The sequence below is a fragment of the Staurois parvus genome, unplaced genomic scaffold (genome assembly GCF_062004578.1).
Source record: "Staurois parvus isolate SC_StPar_1 unplaced genomic scaffold, SC_StPar_1.0 ptg000090l, whole genome shotgun sequence".
Lineage (NCBI taxonomy): Eukaryota > Metazoa > Chordata > Amphibia > Anura > Ranidae > Staurois > Staurois parvus.
The window spans coordinates 18,834,781-18,853,608 of NW_028317886.1; the positions used below are offsets into that span (position 1 = coordinate 18,834,781).

Sequence of the window (18,828 nt, forward strand, 5' to 3'; positions counted from 1 at the left end):
TTGAAAGATTGAGTTTAAGGTAGTGATGTGACATCCATGCTGATATGTCGCTTAGTAGATTTGTGATACGGGAGGAGATAGATCTGGGTGTCATCAGCATAGAGGTGGTATTGGAAGTCATGGGAGGTTATCAGTTGGCCCAGGGAGGAGCAATAGAGAGAGAAAAGGAGGGGCCCAAGGACAGAACCTTGGGGTACCCCAACATAAAGAGGAAGAGGAGTGGAGGAGGTGGAGTTGTATGCGACACTGAAAGTGCGATGAGAAAGGTAAGAGGAGAACCAGGAGAGAGCAGAGTCACGGAGGCCAATGGAGTGGAGTTTACTGAGGAGGAGCGGGTGGTCGACTGTGTCAAAGGCAGCAGAAAGGTCAAGGAGTATGGAGTAATGGCCATTGATTTTAGCAGTTAGTAGGCCGTTAGTGAGTTTTAGTAGGGCAGTTTCTGTGGAATGTTGTGGACGGAAGCCAGACTGTCGGGGATCAAGAAGGTTGTTGTCGGTGAGGTAGCAGTTCATACAGTTGTGAACAAGGCACTCAAGAAGCTTGGAGGCAAACAGGAGCAGGGAAATGGGTCTTAAGTTATTCAAACAGGTGGGCTCCAGCGAGGGTTTATTGAGAATGGGGGTAACCAGTGCATGTTTGAGTGGGGAGGGAAAAGTGCCCATGGAGAGTGAGAGGTTGAAGATGATGGTACTTAAAGCCATGGGAGTTTATCAAGTGACCAAGGGAGCAGGTGTAGATGGAGAAGAGATGGTGTCCAAGGACAGAACCTTGAGGGACCCCTACAGAAAGAGGGAGTGGAGAGGAGGAGACAGAGTTATAGGTAACGCTGAAGAAGCGCTGTGATAGGAAGGAGGAGAACCAGGGGTGAGCAGAGTCTCGGAGGCCAAGAGAGTGGAGTTTTTTGAGGAGGAAGGGATGGTCAACAGTATCAAAAGCCGTAGGGAGGTCAAGTAGTAAGAGAATAGAGTAGTGGCCATTGGTTTTAGCAGTTAGTAAATCATTAGTGAGTTTTAGTAGGACAGTTTCAGTGGAGTGGAGTGAGCGAAAGCTAGACTGTAGGGGGTCAAGAAGGTTGTTGTCAGTGAGGTGGGAGCTCAGGTGATTGTAGACTAGGCGTTCTAAGAGTTTAGAGGTAAATGGCAGCAGGGAGATGGGTCCTAAGTTGTTTAGATTGGTGCTGTCCAGGGAGGGCTTTTTAAGTATGGGAGTGATGTGTGCATGCTTTGGAGGGAAGGAGAAGGCACAGTTAGAGAGGGAGAGATTGAAGATGTGAGTGAGGGAGCATAGGATGGAAGAAGAGGGTGACCGTAGTAGTTGTGAGGGGACAGGATCCAGGGGGCAGGTAGTGAGACGGGCTTCTGAGAAAACCTTAGTGACCTCTTCGGTAGTAGCAAGATCAAAAGAGGAAAGTGTTGAGGGAGGTTTAGTATGAGGTATGCTACCTGGGATAGATATCTGTGCAGTGGAGATGCCCCTACAAATTGCATCAATCTTGCTTTTGAAATGATTTGCAATCTCGTAAGCAGTGAGGTACTGGGTGGAGAAAGTAGAGAGTTAAAAGTAGAGAAGAGACGACGAGGAATGGATGACAAGGTATTAATAGGAGTGACAAAGTAGGCTTGTTTGGCAGCATGGAGGGAGGAATTGTATGTTAAAGCAGATTTAGATCGGGTGAATGCTTGCTGGGAATGGCTTTATGCCACAATCGCTCCAGCACACTAGGGTCTCATCGGTTCAAATCCCAACCACCTGCCTGGAGTTTGCATGTTCTTCCTGTACCTGTGTGGGTTTCCTCAGGGTACTCCGGTTTCCTCCCACATCCCAGACATGCTGGTAGGTGAATTGGCTCCTGTGTAAACTGACCCTAGCATGTATATGTATGAATGTGAGTTAGGGACCTTAGATTGTACACCCCTTGAGGGTTAGGGACTGATGTGAATGTACAATATATATGTGAAGTGCTGCGTAAATTGACGGTAAGTACCTGAAATAAAATACTGGAAAATAAATATGAATCCCATACTACATTTATTACGCCTGGAGCAGCTGTGCACAGTAACCAATCAGCTTCTAGCTTCATCTTGCTCAGTTATGCTTTGCAAATGAAAGGTGCCAGCTGATTGGCTGTGATGCAGACCTGTGGCTGATGCCATTCCTGGCTGGTGCTCAGGAGGACAGATGTGAGGAGGAGGCGGCAGTGATTAGCAGCGAGCCTCGCTCTCTCTCTCACACACATGCCTGCACCCATCTCCTTGTGCAGGTACCTCCTCCTCCTCCTCCCTCCCCCTCCGCCTTTTGTTTTACTATCACAGGGAGAAGGAGAGAACAATTTCCTGTTGACACCGGAATATTTAGAAAGTGCAGGGAAGGAGGACCGGGAGAAGGTGGCGGGGGAAGTTTCCTGTGGCCCCGATGGGTGACTAGCACACAGGCCGGCCCTGCTTGGATGAGGAAAGTTGGTGTCATCCTCGGGGAGATGAGGTGCGGGGGACCGAGGGGCTGAGCGCACACAGCCGGATCATTGGGCGCCTGTAGAGGAGAGCACAGCTCGGCCTGCTGGACGCAAGGAATGTGATTTTTCTCCCCGCTCTGCCCTCCTATGCTGTCTGCTGATGGCTGAAGCCTGGCTGGAGGAGGAGGAGGAGGAGCTGAGGGACAGTGCTGGCAACAGGAGACACAGGAGGTCCAACCTCAGCCAAGCTACAGGTAACCATGGGGAACAGGGGCTGCCATGCTGGATGGATGGATGGGGTGGAATCCTCATCCACCTGCACTCACACCTAACATCTATGGGCTTAGCTGGGACATATGGACAGCAGCTGACAGCCATGGCTTGTGGTGATCCTTTAATTTTTATAGAAATATATTATTATACAGGATTTGTGTAGTGCCATCAGTTTACAATATAAAGTATATGGACTGCTCTAATGCAGCCTCAACCCCCAAAATTTGGATGAGGACCCCCCCCCAGTGCTGTATTAAGCATCATTATGGGCAGCACAGTGGCTAAATGGTTAGCACTCCTGCCTGGCAGTACTAGGGTTGTTGGTTTGAATCCCAACCATGGCACCACCTGCCTGGAGTTTGCATGTTCTCCCTGTGCCTGCGTGGGTTTCCTCCAGGTACTCCGGTTTCTGCCCACACTCCAAAGACATGCTGGTAGGTTAATTGGATCCTGTCTAAATTGGCCGTAATATATGAATGTGAGTTAAGGACCTTAGATAGTATGCCCCTTGAGGGTTAGGGACTGATGTGAATGTACAATATATGTGTAAAGCGCTGCGTAAATTGACGGCGCTATATAAGTGCCCAAAATAAATAAATTACACTCCCTCCTCCGCACCCCATAAGAGCCCATTCTTTCTATGTGCACTTACCGGTGTTATGTTCCTCATGCAAGAAGACAGGTAACTGCAATGACACCTAGAAAACAGTAGTTCTAGTCGCCGCAGAACACTGGCTTTCTCTGTGCAGAGCTGTGCGATTTTATGCAGCACGTTGGCACAATAACGTATCGAAAATGCAAACGTAATATTCACCAGCACACCACAGATCTCAGTATGGTCCAAAAAAGGTTTTTATGCCAAAAAGATCACATCACAAAGGAAAGTGCAATGTTTCAGAGCCACGCAGGACCCCTTCGTCAGGCGAGTGACTGTACAGACTATATATACATAAACCAACAATCAAAACCAAATACATATCCCCTCAAAATGCACCACAACGCACCTCTTACCCTCAGAGCTGTGCTATTTTAAACGCATGTAAAGGTCCATTCACACATAAAAACATGCCTGCAGTGCAGAGTTTTGGCGCATTTCCGCACATTTATATGCACACTTATGAGCGTTTTTATGTGCTTTTCTGCATTTATTTCTGTACAAAGGCATGTTTACTTTGACCTGTTGTTGTGGTTAAGAGTTGTGTTGTGCATGTTCTGTGCGTTGCAATGCAATATTGTGCAAACGTTGCATAAAATCGCACAATATGGTTGTCAAACGTATCAAAATGCACCACAACACGCCTCTTATCCCCAGCAATAGGCCAGTGGAATCATTCCTTTGAAAAAAACAAATCTATGCAAAATAACACATCATAAAGCTAATAAACACATGGAAATGTACCGAAATGCACAAATTCGCTATGCACTGCTGGAGTGTTTGTGTGTTGTAGCATGAATGGGCCCTCCTTGCGTACGTTTCTGTGTGTGGTGGTGTAATTATGCACACATGTGGCATACAAGCTCTGGAATGCAGAGGAACATAGCGTTCTGGTGTGAACATAACACACAGAAAACTATTGTTTTCTATGGGTCATTGCAGTTACCTGCATTTTTGCATAGGGAAAAACGGATGATTCACACCAGAACGCTGTGTTTCTCTGTGTTCCAGAGCTGTGCTATTTTATGCTATTTTATGCAACGTGTGTTCGTAAGATCGAAACAGACACACATGTAAGGGCCCATTCACATAACTCACATAAAAGCATGCCTGCAGTACAGAGAGTTTTGGCGCATTGCCACACATTTATATGCACAGTTATGAGCGTTTTCATGTGCTTTTCTGCATTTATTTTTTTTCAAATGCATGTTTACTTTGACCTATTGTTGTGGGTAAGAGGTGCATTGTGGTGCATTTTGTGTTTTTGTGCGTTTCAATGCGATATTGTGCAAACATGTTGCGTAAAATCACACAGCTCTGCAACACACAAACACAGCATTCTGGTGTGCACATGACACACAGAAAACTATCGCTTTTTGTCTGTTATTGCAGTTACCTGCATTTTTCCACAGATGTATTATGAATGGGACCTAAACGCACCAGACCTCCCACCCAACAATTAGGTCAAAGGAAGCATGCAGAGCTATACAGAAAAATGTGCATGAAAACAAATGGAAACATGCATGGAAGCGCAGCTGACTGCAGGCGTTTTTGTGCTGTAATGTGAATGGGCTCTAAGGCTCTGTTCACACCAGTGCTTCGGTCTGGCTGCAGCATGATTGCATCTGCATTTTACATGCGTGCTTTTTTGTTTGTTTTTTTTGTGCCCTCCCATTGACTTCTATTAAACCATTTGTTCTCTGAAAGCGTATCAAAGTTGCAGCATGAGGGACTTTAATGAAAATTTACAGTTCAAAGTAAGTCAATGGGAGCACACCTAGAACCATGTAAAATACGGATACAGTCGCACTGCACCCAAACCAAAATGCATCAGTGTGAACTTCACCTAACAGCATTTTATTTTTTCTTTTTGTTTACAGTTTTTCTGGTATGGTCCACCAAGGCGGGAATGACGTCTCCTCAGCTGTGAAGCATCCTGGGATATGCGTGTCCCATATTCCAGGATGCTTCACATTCCATTCGCTAAAGCTGGCCAAAGACAGCTAAAATGAGGGGGAACAAATGGATTCCCCCATTCACACAGAGGAGATGGGTGGAAGAATTCCTCCTCCCGACATTGTATTCAACCCGAACAGCAGGATTCACCCCTGTCAGAATACACTGATCAGTGGCTGCAGCTGCTGATCAAAAAAACCTTTATCTCTTTGACAGATGTTGATCAAACTATCAGCTTCTGTCAAACAGGGACAGCCACACACTGATCACAGTTGGCCCCACAAATGATTTCCATTACAAAGTGATTTGACAGATATGTGCACTGTATCATAGTGTAGTAGCATCTGCTGCATACAGTATGACGTCACGATGTTCTGCACAGCAGTGCGAGCGGCTTCCTGTCTGCTGCTGGAACTAAATATAGTCCACCTGAATACTTCTCAGCCTTATAATATTATCAATGAATGCAAGGTTTGATTAGCAGAGATAGAAATCGTGATGTCATACACCTGCCTCTCCATCTTGGCCAATCAGAGGAAGTCTTGTATTCACTGATAAAAAATACAAGCCTTCTCAACAGCTGAGAAGCATTCAGGCCAAGTCGGTTTAGTTCCAGCAGCAGACAGGAAGTCACCTATACTACTGTGGAACACAGTGGCTCCATACTGTGTGTAGCTAATGCTACTACACTATGATACAGTGCACATCGTGCGTGGCACTGACTGACACTGATAGGCGGAATTTAAAGGCAGCTCCGATGGGCACTGATATGTGGAATTGATGTGCACTGATGGGTACTGGTATGTGGCATTAAAGGGCACTGACAGGCGGCAATTATGGGTACTGAATGGCAGCACTGATAATCAGGGCACTGATTATCAGTGTAGATGTCCCCTCTGGGAAATGCTGCTTATTGGCTCTCTCCTCACACGCTGTCCACATGAGGAAAGGAAAGCCGATAACTGGCATTTCCTATTTACATGTGATCAGCTGTGATTGGACACAGCTGATCACATGATAGAGCCGGTGTCATCGGTTCTTTACTGTCATCGGTTCTTTACTGTCATCGGTAATGCACTGTGTCCAAGGGACACAGTGTACCACTGATCGCCAGGGGCCCTCATCCGCATCTAGAGTGGGAGGACGTCACATGATGTTCTCCCAGAATGCGAGAGCCACCGCCCACCGATAATTTCTTATATGGCAGGCGGGAGGACGTTAAAGAACTCCACTAATTTTGTCACTATTTAAAATGTGCTGGCTTACAATGGATTAAGTCTAACAAGGTGTATACCCCCTTGTGGACTTATCTATTTTATTTACAATTTATACTTCTAATGCAGGCCGTACATGGGTCAAATTCTGAACAAATTTTCTTTCGAAATTCATCATTGATTTTGAAATTCGACCAACCAAGTTTTCAATTTCACCTCCATGTTGCTACAAAAAATAATTTTTATGGCTGGGAATCTTCTTTTCTTTCCAGGTCACAGCTCATGCTCATCTCTTTTTCGATTATATTTTTCACAGAGTTCTCCCATCATTGATTAGAAATTTGTTTGTTTTTTCAAAAAATTTCCAACATGCTCAATTACTCAAATTCGATGGCCACACGAAAATCGACCAATGCTGCAGCCCACTAATGGTGCGAAATTTGAATGAAAATTATTTCGGAATTCAACTCATGTATAGCCTGTATTAGTGTCGGGAGTACAGCTTCTCCACTATGACATTGGACCTTTTGGGTCTCCAATCCTGTGGATGTAGAGTCGCTTTCAACCGCTCTGCATTCCCTTCCTCTCCTCTTATCCAATCACAGAAGACTTTGGATTATGTGAACCCATTCACAAATCCTTCTATGAATGGGCAGCAGAGAGGAGGGCAGTTACACTGCAGCCGCATGTCCTGTCGGAGCGCTCGCTGTACTCTAAGCACTCAGTAAGATTGTAAATAAGAGATAAGTCCACACGGTGGAATTACACCCATTGTAAACCAGCACATTTTAAATAGTGACTTTAAAGTAGAGCTAAAGGCAAAACTTTTTTTCAATTTGGATAGAGTAAGGAAGGGGTTATAACTTCTGTCAGTTTTTTGGCCACCTGTGTCCCATTGGGGAGATTTCCCTTCACTTCCTGTTCGATAGCAAAATTAAGAGGTGAGAGGAAATTTCACTAAAGTGAGGAAAAATATGTTTGTCACCTGAACTAATGTCCCCATTGGAATATCACCCCTCTATTTCAATTCTGGTGAAAACCCTAAATTTGGGATTTTCTTGCCTTTTTTTTTAAATTTTTTTATTTATTTTTTAAACAGTAAACCGAAATAATGGAGAGGGTGACTCTCCCTAATGGGGACACAGACAGCAGTAAAAACATGAAAGGTGGTCTAATCCCATTTCACTGTATCCAGACCAAATGAAAAAAATAAATAGCAAGGGTCTGGGCAGGAGAAGGCAACAAGGTCAGGTACAATCCGGGTCAGTAACTTAGAACAGGTTTGCAGATACAGGATACAAGGAAAGACCGGAAGGCACTGAATGACAGCTCAGGGTCATTTAAATATCCCGCCGTGCGCTGCCATTGGTGCCACGCGTGCACCCGCGGTCCCTACTGCGCATGCGCGAACTCCCTCGCTGCGGACGGCCAGGTCTCAGTGCCCGCATTTTGACACAGGGCGGTGCACCGCGCCTGCGCCGAGCCCATCGCGGCGGGGATCCCTGCCAGAAGCGGTGTACAAGGCCTCTTCCCGATGAGGAGAGAAGCGGTGTACAAGGCCTCTTCCCGATGAGGAGAGAAGCGGTGTACAAGGCCTCTTCCCGATGAGGAGAGAAGCGGTGTACAAGGCCTCTTCCCGATGAGGAGAGAAGCGGTGTACAAGGCCTCTTCCCGATGAGGAGAGAAGCGGTGTACAAGGCCTCTTCCCGATGAGGAGAGAAGCGGTGTACAAGGCCTCTTCCCGATGAGGAGAGAAGCGGTGTACAAGGCCTCTTCCCGATGAGGAGAGAAGCGGTGTACAAGGCCTCTTCCCGATGAGGAGAGAAGCGGTGTACAAGGCCTCTTCCCGATGAGGAGAGAAGCGGTGTACAAGGCCTCTTCCCGATGAGGAGAGAAGCGGTGTACAAGGCCTCTTCCCGATGAGGAGAGAAGCGGTGTACAAGGCCTCTTCCCGATGAGGAGAGAAGCGGTGTACAAGGCCTCTTCCCGATGAGGAGAGAAGCGGTGTACAAGGCCTCTTTCCGATGAGGAGAGAAGCGGTGTACAAGGCCTCTTCCCGATGAGGAGAGAAGCGGTGTACAAGGCCTCTTCCCGATGAGGAGAGAAGCGGTGTACAAGGCCTCTTTCCGATGAGGAAAGAAGCGGTGTACAAGGCCTCTTCCCGATGAGGAGAGAAGCGGTGTACAAGGCCTCTTCCCGATGAGGAGAGAAGCGGTGTACATGGCCCCTCCCGATGAGAGAAGCGGTGTACATGGCTCCTCCCGATGAGGAGAGAAGTTATCTACAAATGCTTTGGCACATGTTCGGTGTATGCATCTCTCTGGAGGGAGGAACATCAGCGTGGTTGCTATGACGCGTTTCAGAGGCATGGCCTCCTTTGTCAAGTCATGCCCACCTGCAACACCCGAAGCCTTATATATGGTATGTTACAATCAGGGTGGATTTGATTTAAATCCAACTGATTTAAATCACTAGTCAGTAAGGCTATTTAAATAATAGTTTTCTACATAAAGACTAATTCTTGCTGGTGTAACTTTAATAAACTTTAATATGCAAGTAGATGAAGATTTTTAGAATGACAACTTTTCATATTAGTTTTTTTTAATAGGTTAATCATTCATATTTGGACAACTTTTCTGTTGTACTTAGGAAGGAGAAAAATAATCATTACCTTAATAATAACAATTTAAATAGATTTATTCAACTGAAACAATAACATTACAGCATATGTTATTTGCTTAAACACATCCATGTTTGTTAACTAATTTGGCTAAACAAAATATATATATTTTAAGAAACTTAGACTGTCAGCCCCTTCCTCCTCACACTTAGTTTCACTTTCTTCTTGTGCAGATCTATTCCACTCCAAACAATCAGAAAAATATTGTTTCTATTCTATTCTCTGAACTTCTTGAAAGTTAGCACTGAAGGGGTTGATTCTGTATTCATAGGTTTGTAGAAGTTAGGATTAAGGTCTTTTTCTCAACTCTGTTCATGTTATAACATTTTTGCTGTGAAGAAGAGGCATGTGATCTCCGCTGAGTTAAATTCAGTTTTGAGAACTGCAAAAGTAAACCAAGCATCTGTGATAATATCTTGTAGGCAGAGAAACTGCCCAATAATCTTACAAAAACCTCTGGAAGAGCATGACATTGTGAATGGATTAATGGAATTTATTTACCAAAAAAATTAAACATATACAGCCTTATTCTACATAATTAAAAAACTAATCTTTATTTCATGATGGAATTACCTTTGGATGGTAATATATTTTCCTCAAAAAGCATTATATTTAAAAAAATCTGATTTAAATTAAAAAAAAAATCGATTTTAAATTAAAAAAATCGGATTTTTTTTTGATTTTAAAAAAAAAATCGTTGATTTTTATCCACCCTGATTACAATCCTCCTAGAGGTCCTTAAAGGGACATTTATAAAGGCAGCCACCGGTGGGACTACAGCAACCAAAACCTAACATATAAATCTCCTAATAATGCTGCTATAATTAATGGTTAAAATAATTAATTAAAAAAAAATTAAAAGGTTTTTAACCCTACAATTCAGTGTAATAAATTCATCAACGGGCCCTGCATGAATGTGAAACCTACACTCATAAACACACATCAACCAACTGTATCACTAAAACATATATATATATATATTACAAATTCCAAAGTATTATAATAAATAGGATGTTGTGATACAATCTTTATCCTAGCCACTTATGGCCATGGCTGATAGACCTAGTCGCGTTAGCACCGTAACTAGTGAATATTAAATGAGGGTGTTGATTTCAATCTCCTCATTAAACCCTTGGGACATCGTGTTCAATGTGAAAATCCAGAATGTATCACCTTGACAGTCTGGAAAACCTCTCACCCTCAGGTACTGACATAGGGATAGCGTCTATCCCAAAAAGTTCTAAACCCTAGGTAACCAAACCATGTACGGTACAGAAGTGGCAGGGAACACTATGTTTATCCCCTTTCTGTTCTGTAAGTCGTCAGTGTTCACTAAATCTTTTGCACATAGTGCGCACTGTCCTACCAACGTAACATAGTCCACAAGGGCACCTGAGGCCGCATACAACAAATTGTGTCCCACAACTTCTAAACTGTTTAATTTGAAATACCTTGCCAAACTTCATTGTGAAGGTTTTTTGGCAATGATTAATAAAAAGACAGGCCTTACACTTTTTCGACTTACATATGTAGGAACTTAATAAAATGTACCATGTGAGTGCAATTAGTTTTATGATTTTCATTATAAATAAATGGAATTACACTAGGGCTGTTGTGCATTCTGTCTTTTTTTTGTTTTGTTATTCAGAGCTTTGATTGGGAGCCAATCAGCAGACCTTTTTTGTTCATGCCCCTTCGACAGAAGCTGGCCGAACAGATGCCATAGACACAGGCTGAATGATGGCCGATTTCTATTGAACCAGCCAATGCCACCTGACATTCGGCCCATGTGTACTAGGCTTAAGTGTTCTGAGCACAGAGAAGTTAAAAGCAAGAAGGGACCACCACAGTGTAGTATGTTAAAAAAAAGGCTATTAATTTGGTAATGTACTTACAAAAAGAAAGTCATAGGCATATCACAAAAGATGAGCACCGCGGAATTTCTGCCAGCGTACGTGATAATGTCATGTGTTCGGCCTCGCCTTAAGACATTTCACTGGAAAACGGCATCTTCAGGTGATAGAGGCAGGTGATAGAGGCATGCCTCTGTACACTTCTTTGTTTATTTCTATTTAGAAAGTGGAGTATTGGATTATGTTACATACACTTTAAAGTTTGAGTGTTTTTGACATATTTAACCGCTTCCGTGCTGCCCTATAGTAGAAATACTGCTACAGGGCGGCACGGGTGCGCAAATTCACGTGTATACAAATGTTCTGTCTCTCCAATCTAAGCATTGAAAGTGTGATCTCTGTAACTTACAGTTGTGATGAGATAGCGATAACTCCAATCTCAGTTGGATACCACAGTCAGTGACTCAATCGGATGATATCTTGTAGATCTTGTGAAGTTTATTCCATAAACCGAGAGAATCTTACAACAATGAATATCTGATAGGTCAAAAGATCATAACATGACCTGCTTCATGACATGAGGCTAGAAGCTGCAATGCATTTCTGGGAAAAGGGGTGGGCTATCTATACAGCGTGAACTAAACCAGAGAAAAGGGAGGAGCAGAGACAAAATATAGAGAACACTTAAAGGCATATGACAGTCATGTGAAACATGACAATAAACGTGATTTTGCAGTTCTGGGTAGGAGGCACCCTACCCGTGCTGCCAGATCACCTGGTGATCACCGTGTATCTCCAACGGGGTAGAGACCATAGCAGAGCCATACAAAGCAGTGTGCTTAGTGAAAAACACACAGCCAACATAGTGAAACAGCACAAGGTTAACCCTTTGATCACCCCAGATGTTAACACCTTCCTGCATAGTTCCATTAGTACAGTATCAGTGCTTTTTATTAGCACTGATCACTATATTGGTGTCACTGGGGATGTCAGTGACACAGTCAGTTCCCCCCTAGTGTCAGAATGCCCACTGCAGTCCCGCTATATGTCGCTGATTGCCGCCATTACTAGTAAATTAAAAAAAAAAATGAATTCCAGTATCTATACCGCCATTTGTAAACGCTATAACTTTCACATAAACCAATTAATTTACACATATTGGGATTTTTTTTTAGCAAAGACATGTAGCCGAATAAATTTTGGCCTAAATTTATGACAAAATGTTATTTATTTATTTATTTTTTTACTGGACATGTTTAATAGCAAAAAGTCCAAAATATTTTTTTTTCTCAAAATTGTCGGTCTTTTTCTGTTTATAGCGCAAAAAATAAAAAATGCAGAGGTCGTCAAATACCACCAAAAGAAAGCTCCGTGGGAAAAAAAAGGACCTAAATTTAATTTGGGTGCAGCATTGCATGACCGCGCAACTGTCAGTTAAAGTAACACAGCGCCATATTGCAAAAAATGGCCTGGTCAGGGGGGTAAATCTTCTGGAGGGCAAGTGGTTAAGCATCTAACTTATCATAATCCATATACACGCTTCTATGTTTATCTTTATTTTGAAAGTGGAGTATGGTGTTTTTACACACGTTTTTAATACTTTTTAGGCATATGGCAGAACTTTATTTGTGGTTATTGCATGTATTGAGTTTACACGATCATTATTGCCTTATAAGATAATAATATGGTTTGATATAGTTACTCTGTATTCACAATTGCACTTTGGAATTTTTAAGAGACAGCGCGCCCACTATTCTTGAATTATTCATTTTACATCTAGTATCTAGATTGTGTAGTGGATGCAGCAGTCTTTATTTATATTCTGTTTTTGCTAGTGCAAGTAAATTTTGTTTGTTAGTTACATGTGCAATACCTTTAGTAGGTTGAGGTGCTATTCAAAATGAAAGGTAGCCCAGTGCGTCAACGCAGATGGTGTTGCATTTTAGCCAATGAAGTAGCAACTTCCAATAGGGAAAAAGACAAATGCATTAAGGTGGTGATGCTTCTGGTGTGTTAGATGTAACTAAATCAACTGTCATTTAGCATCCCAGAACATCACTGTATATCTAGCCTTACACATTACTGGCTAAACATGGTTTAACTTTCTTGCACGTTACCATAATGCTGTTTGTACACTCGGTAAATTTGTTGCTTTCAGTTTTGTTTCCACTACAAATGTTTCCTGCTTTAGGCAACCAAATGATAGATATCGGGATAGAAGGAATTTTCCATTTTAGTAGTTCTGGTCGATATTCACAACGGTTTCCATCGCTTATTCACTATAAGCAACAAATGTGAATAAAAGTAGAGAAGTACAGCCTTTCTTTCCAAAGCACAATAAAGTATTCATAAATTAAAAAAGCAGTGCCTGTATTCTCCACCCTCCTTCATGGAAATGTATTATTCTGCCCAGGATTACTGTGCACTTTGTGGTTTTCATACAATAATCTGTGTATGTGGAAGATCCTGGGTCTATTCTAGCAGCACCAGCTGCAATTGGGGGGGTTGTACAGTGTTTGTGTCAAGCTTTTTGAAAAATGTCAGTGGGATGAATGCCTTTTTTTTTTTTGCTGTAGGAGGTAGCAAGAAAGTATCCTGCTACTCCAAACTAGATGAAGAATGTTATAACTATATAAAAAAAAGACAAATCCCTTTAATTTTGCCTGTATGTTGTGTTTTATTTTTCGGGTTTTTTTTGCGGGGAACCCAAATCATGCTTTATTGAGCCAAGTGTAATATAGACTAGAATATGAATACAAGTAGCAATATGAGCATCTTTGGTCCTGCTACATAATACACATAGAGCATGTTATACCCAACCATATGTGTTGCAGCAGAAATCTGCACAGTAACTGTTTATCTGATTGATCGGGGTGAGCCCCATGTACAGAGTCAGGCTATGCAGGTAGAGTGTACACATCTAATATGCACTAAAATGTATGTATCTGCTGTAAACATACAATAGTTGAAAGTAAATGTATAACTAAACCATTTTTTTTTTTTTCATTTTGGATAGCATTAAGATGGTTAGTACCCTGTTAGATTTTTATCACTATTCTGACTAGGTTCCAGTTTCCAGCTGTCTAAGAGGGGAATTCCCTCAATTTGGGAAATTTAGGTAAGTGTGCATCTGGGGTTGGAGCAGGTGAGCTGCATTGTATGAAAGTATACTTGTACCCAGGGGCAGACTGACAACTCATGGGGACCCTGGGCAATAGGGGATCATGGGGCCCCTGTGTCCTTTCCCAATCTCAAAAAAGCCTATGAAAAAGGTACCAGGGGCATCTCATGGTGCCCCCTACTGACCCCGGGCCCTCGGACAGTGTACGAGTTTCCAAATGGTCAGTCCGTCCCTGCTTGTACCTTAAGCCTTAAGATGTATACAGAGAGTCAATGTGCTGATCCAGGCTTAGCTATAGTGCACAGACCAGCTCATTCCCTTTTGTTGATGATCCTGAGAAATACTCTTGTTTGTAATGCAGGAGAGGTATTCCCAAACACTATCATCTGTAGGCTCATTGCTCAAATACAGAAAGCCTGATGTTCCAAAGTGTACAAGGACATTTTTAGAGCCACTACATTCAAGCCTACCTTGGAAGTATAAATTTCATTGCTGACAACAGAGAGAGAGAGGAAGTTGCATACCTGAGCAGGAAGCAGTCTCCCATTACACATGTGAGGTGCTTTGTGAAATCTTGCTCCAAGGGATTATATAGTACTTAGATTAGGATATGCCCAGTGTATTTCCAACCTTTAGCACAACTACAGTGTATACTAGATTGTAGTAACAGTTTTCTGGTTGAAATCACTTGTTAATTGGAACTGTGCTTTATTAAATTACTGGTTCACAAAAGATGACGGATTTACATTTTTAAAAATATATTTATTTATGGGTTTGAAGCTGTAATGATGTAAAGCAGGGAGAGTGTTCAAACAGCTAAGATCTGTCACATGCTGGGCTCAGGACAAAATGCAAAAAGGGAGTGATACCAGAAAGGATGTAAAACATATATTTTTTTTTTCCTTGCTTGTAATATAAGCTTCTAAAGTCTTATTTGCTGGAAATCAAAGTATAATCCACTGTTTGGTTATTATTCTATAATGCAGTAAAGCGCTTTTTTAACTTTTTAAAAGTATTATAGCTCTGTATGTGTACATTGACAGGGAATCTTAATTTGTATAATTCTTTCTCTTAACTACCACTGTGTCATCTATCCATAATCAAAACATAGAGTGTTATCTCCAATTCAAGGCCACCTGGATATTCTTTAACTTGAGTATTTGGTAATCATTCACTTGAGCAATCAGTTTCCTTTAGAAAGAAAGAAGTGTAGGAGAGTGCCACAGGCTGGGATGGAACTGAACAGAGTATTTAGGTCCCATACACGATGAGAATGTGAGTCTAATACAGAAATCCTGATGTTCCAATGTGTACAAGGACATTTCTAGAGCCACATTCAAGCCTACTTTGGAATATAATGAGCTTAATACAAGTAAGCAAAAATGAACTAAAAAATTCCCCCCAATAATTTTTTTGTTTTAATTTGCTGATCTGTGATGAAAAGAACACAGACAGTGACTAACCAACCCTATATCTCTACTATGTCCTGTAGTGACATTGGGGTTGATATAAACAACCACAGCACCCGATGGGAGCACATGCTATCCAACACACCCAGAAGAGTTGGGTAACAACAGCATTCGTACCAGACCAGTTAGGTAAGTATTTTTAGTGTACGTACACCCTTAGAATGAACTTCTTATCTGAGCCCTTTTGCTCAAGTTCTAAATATTTCACCCTCTATTCTTAATGAAGGAAAAAGGGTAGTGTTCTTCTGTGAGACATCCTTTTTTTGGAGAGCTGCGTAGGAGAATGGTTAAGATATGTCATCAGCACACCTACTAGTTTGTCGTCAGGTACAAAACTTTGTTTGCTATTTGATCACATATGATTACTGTTTCAGGATCATGCAAGAACCTGCCCAATGAAGGGACCCTGTATGAAGCATTGACTATTCATGTGATTATACAGTAAATGAAGCTTTGCACTTGATGACAAGCTTGTGGGTGTGCTGACAACACATCTTATCCATGTTGTACATAGTGACCATACAGGACTCAATAAGAGCATCATGTTAAAGGCTAAGGGCCAGAACATGGTGCTGGAAACCCGCGTTCTGTGCACGTTTCACGTATCATGTTCAAAATGCACTGTCGTTGCGATCTACAGCGGATGTCAATATTAAGTTAATGACACACCAAATGCAGGTCACAAACTGAATACTACAGAAGTACCATGCAATTTGACTGCAGTGAATTTCCAAAAATAGTGCATGTGCTATTTTTGGTTCAGTGCTGTGCGATTTTAGCCAATTCAGAATGAATTAGATTAAATCGCACAGCACAAAACTGCATATGAATCGCACAGGAACACACAGTGTGTTCCTGTGCTATTCTGTGTGAGAACCGGCTCTAAGACAGCCTTTTGCAAATAAATAAATAAATGCACCCATATTTACAGAAACAAAAAATGCGATCAGTGGATTGTGGGTGCAATGCACAGGCTCCTGCGGACTCTCCCTCCTGAAACATGTCTGTACTGAGGAATGAACTTCTGGTTATGGAGCTGGAGAAAGTATCAGTGGGTTACAAGTGTGGTGATCGCTGCACTTGAGTTCCATTGAAAACTGAATCCCTTTGCCACTGTGCCAGACAAAACTTTGTGACTTTAGTGATTTGTTGACCAATATGTGCCTGCACAACTGTGCATCATTTAAAAAGTGCCAGTAGCCGCTGGAAAGAGGAGCCCTTGGACTCTGTAAGAGCTGGGGTGGTTTGGGTGTCAATTTAGCACTGTTACATTTTACAGCCTAACAAAGGATGTACATGATATAAAAAGTGGACTTGGCCTTTAACCAGTCCCCCGCCTCCCTATAGCATAACTACTGCTGCAGGGCTACGCAAAATCACATGTTTATATATACATGATTTAGCATTTCTGTGTAGGGGGTGGGCGCCGCCCTACCCACGCTGCCATTGGCAGCTACAGCTGTTGATCACCGGGTCCCGTCTGGAGATTCCCCGCCGTCGCCTGTCGATCGCCAATAAACAGTGAAAGGGGAGAGGTCTGTGTGTAAACAACACAGATCTCTCCCCTGTCAACACCAGCATGCTGCTTTGTATTGCTCTGTATAGTTGAGCAATACAAAGCAGCAGGTTTACCTAATAAAATGCATACATCACACACAGTAAAACAGCACACAGTTAACCCTTTGATCGCCCCAGATGTTCACCCCAGTGTCAGTGCTTTTTATTAGCACTGATCACTGTATTAGTGTTATTGGGATGTCAGTGGCAGTTAGTCAGTTCCCCCCAGTGTCAGAATGCCCGCCACAGACCTGCTATAAGTTGCTGATCGCCTCCATTACTAGTATTAAAAAAAAAAAAATAAAATATTCCAGTATATATACTGCCATTTGTAGATGCTATAACTTTCATGTAAACCAATTAATTTACAGGTATTGGGATTTCTTTTAGCAAAGACATGCAGCAGAATACATTTTGTCCTAAATTTATGACGAAATTTGATTTTTTTCACTGGATATGGTTTATAGCAAAAAGTCAAAAAATTTTTTTCCCAAAATTGTCGGTCTCTTTTTGTTTATAGTACAAAAAATAAAAACCGCAGAGGCGATCAAATACCACTGAAAGAAAGCTATATTTGTCGGGCAAAAGGACATAAATTTCATTTGGGTGCAGCATTGCATGACCGCTTAGTCAGTTAAAGTAACGCAGCGCCGTTTTGCAAAAATTGGCCTGCTCAGGAAGGGGGGTAAATCCTCTGGAGCGCAAGTGGTTAAAGTGAAAGTAAAGCTTGTTGTTTTTTTCCCCTAAAATAACAAACATGTCTATACTTGCCTGCTCTATGCAGTGATTTTGTGTATAGCAGCGCCATCCTCTTCTTTTCAGGTCCCCTTCAGCACTCCTCCTCCTCCTCGAGCAGTGTCCTTAGGGAAAGCCCTTGTGGCACCTGTGTGCTTATCCCAGAGCTGCTGCTCTATGCCTCCATAAGACACATAGAGCTATGGCTCGGTTCTGTCCCCCGTTCTCTCCTCATTGGCTCACTGGCTGTGATTGATAGCAGCAGGGGCCAATTGGGTCACTTTGCTGCCTCAGCCAATGAGGAGGAAGAGTCCCCAGACAGCAGAGGCTGTCGAGAACATCGCTGGATCGGAGGGGGCTCAGGTAAGGATTGGGGGGGCCGCTGCACACAGAAGGTAAAAAACTCAGCCTGCAGAACTACTTTAAAGTGATTCTAAATGCTTAATATATTTTATCGTCATGCATTCTATGCATGAAGGTAAAAAACCTTTTGTGTGCTGCTCCCCCCACCACCCCCCCTAATATTTATCTGAGCTCTGTCTTGATCCAGTGATGTGCATGGGAGCCTTGGGTCCCCCTCTCTTCATACCTGAGACACAACAGTGGGATTGAATCCAACTTCTGTCAATCACAGTTTGGCTGTATGTGTCTTATGGATGCATAGAGTGGGGCTCGAGAGCGAGCACACACCAGTGCCCCCATAGCAAGCGACTTGCTATTGGGGCACTGGTCAAGGTGGAGGAGCTAGGAGTGCCGGCGGGGGACCCAAAAAGAGTAGGATCGGGGCTGCACTATGCAAAACCTTACACAGGGCAAGTTACATAGTTAGTCTGGCTGAAAAAAGGACAAAAGTCCATCCAGTT

At 42.7% G+C, this 18,828-nt stretch overlaps 1 protein-coding gene across 1 annotated transcript in view; it reads left to right on the top strand.

Moving 5' to 3' along the window:
- The first annotated feature begins 2,196 nt into the window (after positions 1-2,196).
- Positions 2,197-18,828, top strand: part of SH3D19 (SH3 domain containing 19) — a 129,906-nt gene continuing 113,274 nt past the window's right edge. The window contains exon 1 of the mRNA XM_089670463.1: positions 2,197-2,706. Coding sequence (XP_089526589.1) covers positions 2,613-2,706 — 94 coding nt within the window. The 5' untranslated portion in view covers positions 2,197-2,612. The remainder of the gene's footprint in view (positions 2,707-18,828) is intronic.